The 13,422-nt window shown below is 33.3% G+C and overlaps 1 protein-coding gene across 8 annotated transcripts in view; it reads right to left on the bottom strand.

The window, feature by feature from the left end:
- Positions 1 to 13,422, bottom strand: part of Stag2 (stromal antigen 2) — a 128,888-nt gene that overhangs the window by 28,047 nt on the left and 87,419 nt on the right. For all 8 annotated transcript variants that reach the window (XM_052171915.1, XM_052171921.1, XM_052171920.1 and 5 more), the window contains 5 exons: positions 12,639 to 12,756; positions 12,017 to 12,120; positions 2,237 to 2,329; positions 2,041 to 2,130; positions 1,238 to 1,441 (listed from right to left, as the gene is read on the bottom strand). In XM_052171915.1, the coding sequence (XP_052027875.1) occupies positions 1,238 to 1,441; positions 2,041 to 2,130; positions 2,237 to 2,329; positions 12,017 to 12,120; positions 12,639 to 12,756 (609 nt within the window). The remainder of the gene's footprint in view (positions 1 to 1,237; positions 1,442 to 2,040; positions 2,131 to 2,236; positions 2,330 to 12,016; positions 12,121 to 12,638; positions 12,757 to 13,422) is intronic.

Genomic DNA, 13,422 nt, shown 5'->3' with positions numbered 1-13,422 from the left:
ATATTCCTTAAAAATAAAAAAAGCTAACAAACTATTATTGATTTAAAATTATCTTGTCTTAACTACAGTCATACTCAAGCAAGAACACAACTATTAAAATATGCCAGATAAGGTAACTGTATATGAACATATTTACATAATAATCTGATTAGTAAACTTTAAACCTAGACTATTATACATAAAATGATAAATAATTTTATAAGATAGGAAATCAAGAAATGACTTGGGGGCCATCAATAATAAGGTGGTATATAAAAGGTCTTAGAATAAAGCTCTAGCTGGCCTGATATTCACTATGTAGTTTGAACTCGCCTCAAACTCATAATTCCTCTTCTATCTCAGGTTCCAGAGTTCTAGTGTTATTTTAATGGTTAGCCAGTACATCCATTCTTACTGTTGGACATTAAAAAGTTCACAATTTCTAACTGCTGTGAATACTATCAAGAGTAAATGTCTGCTGGGCATAGTAGCAGACACATTTAATCTTAGCAGTTCACAGGTAGAAACAAGCAGATCTGTGTGAGCTCAAAGCAAGCCTAGCCTCAGTAAAAAGCCTGTCTTAATAAAAAGGGTTAAAGAAAATAAATGGAAAATTATGACTTGAATTGATTCAAATAAAGCACACACACGTATTTCTAGAAAAAAAACAAGTGACACTAAAAATATATGTCTGAGTGCCAATATAAGCCTCCTTTAAAGCACAACATAAGAAACTCCAAAAGCGCCGGGCAGTGGTGGCTTATACCTTTAATCCCAGCACTTGGGAGGCAGAGGCAGGCAGATTTCTGAATTTGAGGCCAGCCTGGTCTACAGAGTACCAGGACAACTGGAGCTACACAGAGAAACCCTGTCTCCGGGGGGGAAAAAGATACCCCCAAAAGCAACAGTGATCATAATAGCAACTTAATAAGGGACTGTAAAGATACAATGGCCTTACCTTCAGTCTAACTCTATTACCTATACGCTAACAGCCATTTTTTCAACTTAGATCAGGCAACTCCCCTGTTAAATGTCTTTAGAACAAAAGAGAGAAAATGCTAAATTGTCTGCCATATTTTCAAAGTTGCATATCCTTGCCATTTTCATATTTTAGTTGAAGAGTAATAACAGTGTGATGATTTTTAAAACTGAAAAGTCTCACCAACACACCACTAGAACTATATCATAAGACTAATGATGAGTGACTCAGTTAGTGGAAGAGAAGAGTCCAACAAACAAAAATACTTGTAACATATACCTCTTGCAGAAAATCTTCAAGAAGCCGGTTAAATTTATCTGCCAGTTCATCTATCAGCTGACTTCTTGAAATATCTACTCTGTTGAAGATTGTGAACTCTTCGTTACATAATGCATGGTAAGTTTTAGAACATGCTTCCAAAACATCTGTGTCTGTGTGCTTCTCTACAATATTTCGGATCTGGCGCAATAAGGCATCCAAATGCTGCAAAATAAATGGTTTGCATTAAAACCAATAGGGTGTAAGGCTAAGGATATAGCTCAGCGATAGAAGGTATGCCTATTGTATGTAAGCCCTAATAAGGAATATACAGTAGGCATATTGTGACTATAGGAATCCACAAACTGGGACAGTTCTGAAATATACTCAGACAGTTTTCTAATTTCGGCAAATTAATACACTGATTGACCCATACTTATTTCTGCAACTTTAATGGAAATAATATCTATCTCATAGGACTTTGGTAAGAATGTTAACATCTTTAAATAACTTTCAATGGCTATTAGAGCATATAAAAACTATTTTCTAATTTTTCTATAATACTAATTCATGCCAAATAATAAGCATAAATGATCAGTGATATTAGTCAAAGAATGTACAAGAATGGAAATATATCTATGTATAAAGCAAAAGGGAAGCCCACTTATACCATTTTCTAATATAATTGGTCTAAAACATAGAAGACAAAGTAGATATAATTTCCATATAAATAGTACAATGACATAATTATAAGAAACTGTATGATAGGGTAAATTAAAATAGAATTTTCTCCACTAAGATTTTATATATAGAAAACATCTTACCTTTTCTAATCGTCCAGTGGTGTATATCTCTAAATCAAAGTACTGAGGTAACTGCAACAAATTGGTCACCTTTTCTGCATCTACAGAGTACTTTTTGGAGAAAAGATAATGTTAAAACCATTATAATAATGCTAACTAAGCATAGGCTATGCAATGCTGAAAGAATCTGTGATGTATGAAAATCACCACAACTTACTTTTGCTAATAACTGTGGAAGGGCCACAGCAAACAGCTCAGTGATTCTTGTTCTGTCATCCAACTGTGTCTTCTTCTCCTTTGCTGTCAGCACCTGAAGTATCCAAGATTTCCATAAACATCTACACAACAGCAGTGTTAAGTCCTCACATTTTAATTAATACAAATAAGATAGTAACAGTATTTTAAATTATGGATACAAAAGGCCCATATTGGCCTCATTTCATTCCTTTTCAGCCTCTGGAGTCATGGGATTATCAATAAGTACCAACATATCCAGTCAAAATTTCTCTAATATAAAACTTTAGCCTTAAAAGTAATAGAAAACAATTTGCTCATTATTAAAGAGGGGAATGATTGGGTGCAGTAGTGCACTGTACTCGGCAGTCTGAGGCAGGAGAACAATAGTGAGGTCGAGGCTACTCTAGACAACTTAGTGAATACCACACTATCTACTTATCTGTAGCCAGTGCTACATAGTAAGATACTGCAACAATAAAGAAAGAAAGAAAAATGAATAAATAAAGATGAAAAATAAACTTAGGGGAAAGCCACATAAAATAACCACAAAAATAAACATTGACTTAGTCTTAGAATGAAGATCAAAATTTACTCAGAGAAAAAAATGGTGGAATAAGTGCAAGTAGCACTCTCCAAAATCCCCTCCAAGGAAACCTCCATCATGTGACTTTAAAAAAAAAATAGGTGAGAATGCCAAGGGAGGATGGCTGTGAGCAGCAGACTTGCAAAACACTAGATAAAATATAGAAGTAACAAATATTATACGCTAGAACAGACAGCTCTCAACACAAATAGTAGGGAAGAGAAAAAAAAACACCCTCATAAAGCACCACTAGATCCAATAAATAAAATAGAAAAGAAAGCTCCTGCAGCAGGGAGGGGGAAATCCCGCAAAATTTTAGATGAAAAACCAACAAGTTGCATAATGAGGGCTAGAGAAATAAATTCCCAGGTACCACTTCTGTGTACCAGGACCTATGAAGGCAGACACTGAGGAAAACAGATATCAAATCTCTGCAATTAAGCTACTTGGCTAGAAGAGCAAAAAATACAAGTCCAGCACCAATCCCTTTTTCTAAGAAACAAGACCAGAACCACAGAAAAAGCACACAGGAATTGAATTTTAACTGAAACTCAAGTGGGGAATGCACACTCAAAGCAAGTCTGTAGTAAAAAGTGGATCAGGTCTTGATAAGGCATTTCGACTACAATGGTAAACTGAAAATGTTAAAAGAAATTGGGCACTCTGACCCTGACGTGACACCTCCCAAGTGAAGGCTAACACCAGGGCAGAAAGAAGTTGATCCCTCTGTATGACCTGTTTGAAATCCACTGGGGTACACCAAAATAGATCAACCAGGTTGAGCAGCTTTCAGCAGGACACGGCTGATTACTCTAAAACTGGCAAAGTTAAATAGATCACAATCTCATCCTTACAATTAAGTAAATATACTTAATTATAAATTTATTATTATTTTAATGATCTTAAAATAAATTTACAGTAACAATTTTCCAACTCCCTGCTTCAAGTTATTTGCCCTTCCTCCAGTATATTCTGTTGAACTAATTCCTCTACATATAAAGCTCATTTCTCAGCGACTAATACCCAACTGCATGCTGTTCTATAATTGTTCTTTTATTCTACATAAGTTGTTGCATTTGAAAAGGCAATTATTTTCAACTATTACTCTACATTCACAACAGGCCTGTCCATCACTAGATAAGGATAGTATTTTCTTAGAGTGGTGCTTAGGTCATGTGTCCTCAGCATGTGGACTCAATGTTACAATCTAGTCCTATTAGAACACATTAACAATACATACCATGAAAGAATAACAATGATCTAACTAACTACCTAATCCAAATATAAAAATCCTAATTGAGAAATACAGTATTCATGAAAATCAGGGCTGCTTGAACCCCCTCCCCCGCCACAACCAATCGCAAAGTAATAGCTTTCAAGTAGAGTGAATTGGATGAAATAGCAAAGGATTTTGATAAATGGTTACAAGTTCAGCAAAACCAAAGAGGAAACAAATCAATTATGCGATAAATTCAAAGAAAAAAAGCAAATGAATGAAATAAGGGAGGCAATAGAGAATAAGAATTCAATAAAGATAGAAACAATGAAAATCTCAAACTGCAATGTTGGAAATAAAAATACTGAATTAGAAAACTCAGTGGAAAGCATCATCATGTATAAAGAGGATCAAGTGGAAGACAGAGGATCCTGGTCTGAAGACAAGATATAACTAAAAGAGAATACTAAGAAAATAAAAAACTTAAGAAAATATAAACATAATATAAAAAGATCTGATTTAGTCAGGTGCCTTTAATCTCTACACTTGGAAGGCAGAGGTAGGACAATCTCTGAGGTCCATGCCAGGCTACAGAGTAAGTGCCACAGGACAGACAGCCAAGACTGTTGTGCTGAAAAACACTGTCTAAAAAAAAAGACTGGACTTATATGAATCTTAGACATACTTATAAAAACAAGCCAGGGGGGGCTGGAGAGATGGCTCAGTAGGTAAGAACACCGACTGTTCTTCCAAAAGGTCACGAGTTCAAATCCTAGCACCCACATGGTGGCTCGCAACCATCCGAAAAGAGAAAAGACATCTGATGCTTTCTTCTGGTGTCTGGAGACAGTTACAGAGTACTCACATATAATAAATAAATTAATCTTTAAAAAAAAAGCCAGGGTATATAAAACTAATAAAATCATAGCAGGAATATTTCCAAGTTTAGGGAAAGATATTGTCATGCAGATGCAAAACACATATAGAATGCCAAAACATATCAGAAGAGAAAAAAATTTCCCATATAATATTATACATAGAAAAAAGTATATAAAGCAAAGAAAAAAAAACAATGAAAGCTATAAAACTAAAGCAATAAATCATATATAAAGGCAAGCTAATGAGGGTACCAGCACTGACAATAAAAATCTCTAAAGGCCAGGAGAGCCTATATGTGTACAACACACATAAAGCTCAGAAAGGAACAACTAACTAGCACAACTGGTAACCCAGATTATAATATCTAGCAGTACGAGGCTATATAACTGAAGCAGAAATAAAAATTGTCAATTATAAACACAAACTAAAAACATAAAGCTATCAGAGAAGTGCTACAAAAAATAATGAAGATATCTTACTCACATGAGAAAGAAATAAATATACATATACATGCACTAAATAATCAAGAGATTAAAAAACAGGCCAACATTGCAACAATGAGATTAAGGAAATAGTGCCTCTATTAACATTAATAAAAATGTTAATAAACTCAGTTCTCAAAATAAAATATAAACTACCATATTTGATTAAAGAGATCCATTTATTTGGTGATTCCAAAAAACCACAGCTTTGCAACCTATCCAACTGGTAAAGACAAATACAATTCAGGGTGCAAGGATAGAAAAAAACATTTGAGTAAATGGAACAATAGAAAAAGAGGCTTATGTAGTCATATTAATATCAGACAAATTAGGCTTAAAATTGACATTACTTGCAAGAAATCACCTATTAAGTAAACAAATTCTCACGATTTAAAAATCTCTAAACAAACATACATGTATTTCATAAAACCAACACAACTGGATGTAGATGGAATACTAACATCAACAGAATACAAGTGGAGAACAATAGAAAAGCCTTGTCTCACCAAATAAGTCATTTAAAGAAGGAGAAAAAGAAAACTGAAATCGATCAATACATCAAGTTATAGTCAAATATGTATCAGAGCTAAATGACAGGAGAAATCAAGTAGACTCAACAGGTACCTAAAGAGTATATTCAAAGACAATAGAATATACATCCCCGTTAATCGTCCATAAAACATACTCTGATAACGTAAGCAAGTCTTAAGAAATATAAGGAAGTCATTTCTTATATTCTATCTATTAGCAGTGGACTAAAACTAGAAAGCAATGGCCAGAGAAACTAAAGAAAAAAAAATATAAACTTATTGAGCCCAAACAAGAAACTACTAAACGATAAATCAGTTACTAAAAGAAAGGAGATTCATTTTGTTTGGTTTTTGGTTCTGTTTTGGAAAGTAGGAAAAATTTAAAATTTTCAGAATTCATTGAAAATGAAAACACACCATACCAGAACAAGAGGCATAAAAATTACAAAGAAAACAGTGCTAGGAGAAGTTCATAGCCATGAATGCCTAACATTTTTTTCAAAAATTAAATAGATCTCAAATAAGTGGGGATACAGTAAACGAAGGACAAGCCAACCCAAAATCAGTAGATAAAAGAAAGTGTATTAGGTCAGGACCGGAGCTGGATAGACAGCCCAGCAGTTGAGAGCAGAACTGAACCCAAGTTCAGTGCACAGCACTACATCAGGAGGGTTGCAACTTACTGCAAATCCAGTTGCAGGGACTCTTACCTCTGTGAGCACTTGCACACACAAGATACATATAAACACAGCCAAAAACACATACACATGAATAAAACTCTTTAAAAAGATCAGGACAGGAATCCATGAAATTGAACTGTAAAGAGCAATACTGTTGAAATCACTTTTAATATCAGTCTGGAGTTTCAACAATAACCAAGAATCAATGGAGCAAAAGAATTAATTCATTGAAAAAATAAACTTGATAAACCTTTAGCTAAACTAACAAAAAGAAAGAAAGCAAAATGCTACTGATAGAGATTAGAAATAGAAAGGGGAGGCATAACCACAGATACTAATGACATTAAACGATTCAACAGGAACCTTTTTTTTTTAAAAAAAATTATAGTTAATTTGAAAATGTGAGCCGGTCGGTGATGGCACACACCTTTAATCCCAGCACTTGGGAGGCAGAGGCAGGAAGATTTCTGAGTTTGAGGCCAACCTGGTCTATAGAGTGAGTTCCAGGATAGGCAGGGAAAGCCTGTCTTGAAAAAAAACAACCAAAAAAAAAAAAAAAAAAAGAAAAGAAAAGAAAGAAAAAATGTCTACAAGATTGAGACACTTCTAGACTGAAATGATCTGCCAAAATTAAACAGAGGAAACAAGCAACTTAAAACAGACCTGTAGACAATGACATTGAAAACTGCATTAAGTCCCCCACTAAGAAGTGCTCAATGCTCCTAAAACTATTTCACAAAACTGAAAAGGAAAGGAACATACTAACCTCATTTGATGAAGCCGCAATTATTCTACTATCAAAACCAGAGAAGGATACACATTCAAAAAGAAAACTATAGGCCAATTATATTGATGAAATAGATGTAAAGATGATTAAGATTCATTTTGCAGATTCAAGGATAATTTGACATGTGTGAATAAACAAATGTAAAAATCTGTCACATAAGTTGACTCAAGAACATAAATTACATATAAACAGAAACAAAAAAGGGTTTTGCCAAAGCCCCCATGATAAAAACTCTGAAGAAACGATGAGAAACATACCACAACCTACCGTAAGCCAATAGAAACCTACAGTGCAGGCTGGAGAGGATCAGCAGGGAAATGTGCTTGCCACATAAAACTGCAAAACCTGAGTTCAATCCCTGGAATCCATATAAAGATAGGATATAGTACAATGTCGTAACAGCCAACATTGTACTATACTACTAAAAACACAAAGTATTTCCTACTCTGCTCTTATTCAGTGTAATGCTTTAGGTCTTACACCAAGAAAAATATAAAGGTGATATGAATAGAAAGGGAATTAGGCAAATAATCTGTATTTGCAGATGATATGATCCTGTATGTAAAAATGGTACAGCTCACCAAAAAATTCCTTCTAGAATTGATAAATACATTCAACAAAATAGCGTACAAAATCAATGTATAAAAATCAATTGCCTTCATACACAAAAGTAGCAAACTCGAGTAAGAAATCTCATTCTTAGTAGCTTCAAAAAATAAAGTCTCTTGGAAGGAAACTAGCAAAGGATGTTAAAGACCTTTATAATAATTTTCAACAGAAAGAAATTTTAAAGAACTAAGAATGCACAGACCCAAACAGGTCATCTATACCACTCGCTCCAAGGCTCCTGGAACATTGTAGGAGAGAACAGAAGGAATATAATCTGGAAGGTGAGGAGGAATGCTGTAAAAGTTTGTTTTCTCCAGCAACCAACAAATTGGGGAAAGCTCTATTTATAATACTCAGAAGCTGGAAAGAACCTAAATGTCCCTCAATGGAGGAATGGATACAGAAAATGTGGTATATTTACATAATGGAATACTACTCAGCCAATTAAAAACAATGAATTCATAAAATTCTTAGACAAATGGTTGGAACTGGAAAATATCATCCTATGTGAGGTAACCCAACCAACAAAACACACATGGAATGCAGTCACTGATAAGTGGATATTAGCCCAGAAGCTCTGAATACCCAAGAAACAAATGTAAATGAATATATCGAATACAAAAAGAAAAAAAATCAAAAAATATAATTAATAGGAAATTCAAAAAATAACACAATTATTTTACTAATCATGCTAAAAAATGTTTGTTTTCTCAACATGGTGTGCTCAGTGCATTGTGGTTACCTGCACAAGACTGAATCTTGCAACATTCTCCCAGAGATTGAGGAGAGGTTCATAAAGCCCTGCTTGGACCAAGGGAGGGAGCTACTAGAGGTTAACAGTGGCTAGAGGAAGGAGAGTCATTTAGCTCACTGACATGGTCAGCTACTTAGGTCTCAGCTCAGACATATATCCTCATACTCAAGTTCACATAGGAAACCCTAATGAATAGAATGACCCACAAGAAAATAAATACAAAAGATAAGAAATAAGAGGGAGTATGTTGAAAAAGAGTTCAGCAGGAGAGGGACAATAATGGGTATAAGTAATGATACGCATCTTATACATGTATGAAACTGAGCAAGAAAAATAATGAAAGAAAGAATTAGAATATCAATCAGAATATAACTTCACAATGGAATGACAAAATATTTAGATATCAGTCAAATGGCAGAATATTCTTCACTAACGGAATTGATATATAGATATATTTTGAGAATTCTAGGATGTAATAGTGAAAAATGAGATTTAAAATGTTGAAGTAGGACAAAAGTGCTCAGAAAGCATGTAGAAACTCATTAGAAGGAAACATCCATTGTGAAAAAAGGTTACTTTACTTAATGGTTTTTTCTTTATATTCATGTGTATTATTTTTCCTCAGTATATGTAAATTGCTATTCTAATAAATTTAACTTTTGTATAGTTGACAAAAAAAAAAGAGATTGAGCTGGGCATGGTAACATAATTGTTAATCTTACTATTGGGAGCTAGAAGCAAATGGATCCTTTGAGTCTACAAAGCAAGTTCCAGACCATACTGGGGCTGTCTCAAAAAGAAGGTAGAGAGGGAATGGAAAAATGCTACAAGATGGAGAGACTGCCTATGTTCATGAAGAGCCAAAATAACAGCATGATTTTGGCTTTATTGCCGGAAGTAATCTACAAATCAATTTAATTTCCAAAGATTATAATGACATTCTTCACATAAATTGAAAATAACAAACTTAAATTTCATAAAGAAGCACAAATGACATCTTAACAAAGAAAGCAATAGCAGAATTATCAACACACCAAATTACAAGATATCCTCTAGAGGCACAGCAAAAAAAGACAGCACAATATCAGTACAAACCAGACAATGGGGTAGAATTGAGGGCTTGAAAGTCATACACACTGATAACACTAACATACACCTACAACCATGTTTTTTGACAAACATGCCTGGAAAATAGAATGAAGAAAAAATAGCATGTTCAATAAATACTAATGAGAAAACTAGATATTCACTTGTAAATGAATAAATCTATATCTGTATCTCGCAGTACTAAAATCAGTCAAAATAGGTAAAAGACATTAATGTAAGACATGAATGTCTAAAGCCATAGAGGTAAACAGTGGCGGGGCATGGCAAGGGCTTTCTGAAAGGACTGACTAGGACTCCAAAATCTCAGGAATAAATGCAAGAATTAAGAAGGAGCTACGTAAAATTAAAAAAACAACAAAAACCTTCAGCTAAAATGGAACTGAGTGAAGTGTCAACGTGTAAATTGGGAGAAAAGTTTTACTAGCTACAAATTTGACAGAAGATTAATATCTAAAACATATAATAAATCCATAAGTGGGATAACTTAATGAACCGACAGTGCTCAGATCAGGAAGTACGAATAGCCAATAAACATGAAAACTGGCCATCAAAGACAGACAAATGAAGACTGAGAGTCTATCTCACATTAATCAAAATTGCTACAATAGTAAGAAGAGCTAACAAATGGTGACAAAGATATAAGAAAATGTGAACCATTGTACACTGCTGTTGAAGAATATAACTACTATGGAAATCAGTATAGAGGTTCCTCAAGAAACAAAAAATAGAAGTGCCATATAGCACACCTATATCATTCTCGCTATGTATGTGAACCATTGTAAAGTAACAACCTTTCATGAAGAACCACCCACACTCATGCTCACTGCAGTACTATCACTAAGAGTCAAGCTAAAATGTCAGTCTGGGGGCCCAACAAGTTCTCCTCAGACAAAAGAATAAAGGTATACTACACACAGGAAAATGAATTCAATTGGAGACACTATGCAAAATGAAAACCTCAGAAAAACAGATATTCTATATTTTCTCTCATTTGTGAATTCTAGATATTCCATAAGTACACAAAATCATATGTGAATATAGGATCTGATATAGAAGCAACAGGATCTGGAAGAACTAATGGAAATAAAAGGAGGGAAAGAAGATGGGGAGATGTGTCAAAACATGTGACAAACTTGTATGAAAATAAATCTTTACAAAAACACCAATGTAAACAAATACATACAAATCTATTTTTAAAGTTCAAGACAATTATTCAAATCTCCCTTTGGATAGGAAGAGGAAGAGTTAAGCACATGAAATCTATGTTTTGGAGCTTACATAACAATGATATTAAACAGTATTTTAACTTACTCCATGTTGTGGAACATAAGACAAAGATCATGAGTTCAGAATTCTAATTTGCTACCCATAATTAGAAAAACAGAAATAAAACATAAAAATAAAACAAAATGAAGAAAAGAGAAAAAAAAACAGAAATAGGGGCTAGGGGTGTAGCTCAGTGTAGAGCACTTGCCTAGCATGCACAATGCCCTGGGTTCATTCCACGGCACTGCAAAAAAGATGATTAAATAATTAAAAAATGAGTAACAAAAACAGAAATAGAACAAAATACACAGACTGTATCACATACTGGTTAAGTATTATTTCATGAAATTTTGTTACACATAGATACACATATATTTGCATGTCACAATGTAAAAATGCATTTTGGTGGTTTACAATCAAACATATGAAACTCTATGGAAATGCCAGAATTTGTGAACTTCTCAATAAAGTATTAAAATTTGAACCCTGAAAATAGGAATTACTTCAACATCCTGAACCAACATCTGTTTCATTCTATACTTCATATTATAATAGAATATGAACTTTTATTATAAGCAAAATACACATACATAGTACTCTCCATGAACATATACTACATTTGGTCTTGAAGAGAGTGTCATTCACTGTCATCCATCATATGTATCAACAAAAGCCCTTCTGGAAAACCAAATTTCTCAAATTGCTACCACTTTAGAATTATTTATGAGATAATATATATGTGTGTGCAAGTAAAAGTAATTAGAAAAGTAAAACTAAAAATCAAGTATTTTTGTTCCATGGTCAAAATGAGCTTAAAATATTCCAAAAATAGAGAAATGAAATTCAGAATAACAAAAACTGGCATACCCTTTTTCCTGTCCCTCTTCCCACAGGAGGATGACATTCAGCTGCTTGTCTAATAGTACAAAGCATTATTTCAATCAAAGCACTCTCTTGTCTGTCTGTTAGAGCTAAAAAAGAAAATCAGAAAGAGTTAACCTATTTCTTTCCATATATGCCTCTTGTAACTATTATGTAAGTTTCTTATGCCTATGAACATGGACTGACCTCATGAACAAAAGAAAATCCATAATTATCACAGAAAAGAGTAGAACAAGTTAAATCTTACCTTTATAAATATCAGAATTTTGAATAAGTTTGCTGTTTATATATATAAGGAAAAGAAAGTATGAACTCAACAAACATATATACACAATATACATAGGCATGTACTAACAGACCTGGCTAAAAACACTAAATTTTGATAGCAATTAAAGCTTTGTATATTATATGATATTCATATATATATGAATATGAGATAAGAAATGTTTTAGAAGTTACAGTTCATTCTACCATGTACAAGCCCTTGAGTTTGATTTCCAACATTCCCCAAAACAATTATGGAAAATTAACACCAATCGGAATTTATAGAAAGATCTATTCTAAAACAGTATGGACAAAGAATAACAACATAATGAAACACCCTTACCTTCCTCTCCACTAAGAGGCTCTTCTAATAACAAACTATTCATACATTCCCAGTCTTTCAGGAGCTCAGTAGCACAATCCCACATGCTATCCACAAGGTAAGCTGCATGTTCATGTAACTAAAATTTAAAAATTAAAAGCTCTTAGACAAATAGCACACTAGCCTTAGGACAAAAGAATAAACACTTTGTCCACACCACATTAAAATCTTAGAATGAAATCTGGTTTGGGGGAACAAAAAGATTAAAGAACAGAGAAATGCTGTAGTGTGCTGTATAAAAGTAAACTTTACACTACCTCTTAACATATTAACAAAAGATTAACTTCATTGCTTATTTTGAACTTTTCTTAATTCTTAGTTATACTATGATTTTTAAAGACTGTAGTTTTCCAACTTCGTTGAAGGGTTGAGCTTCATCATGAAACCAAAAATTTGGAGAATATTATTCATTTCTCAAACTATAAAGTATCTTTCATTAACAGAGAAAGTATCAAAAATTACAAAATTGGATTTAGCAATATATAAAATTGGATTTAGCAATATACAAAATGAGCATGGGATTACAAGGTTTGACTGATATTCAAAAAATTCAACACATTTACATAATGAAAGATAAAAACAAATATATAATATGAATCCTAAATAAATTTGAATGTTGAGACCTCATAAAACATATGATAACTTTGTAAAAACTAATGAAAATTATTTTCTATATTGATATTAATACAAGACATGAAGCTAGGTATTGTAGTTCACTTGTATAATCTCAGCACTTAAACTAAGG

This window comes from Apodemus sylvaticus, chromosome X (genome assembly GCF_947179515.1).
Source record: "Apodemus sylvaticus chromosome X, mApoSyl1.1, whole genome shotgun sequence".
Taxonomy (NCBI): domain Eukaryota; kingdom Metazoa; phylum Chordata; class Mammalia; order Rodentia; family Muridae; genus Apodemus; species Apodemus sylvaticus.
This window is presented reverse-complemented; position numbering and strand designations above follow the sequence as displayed.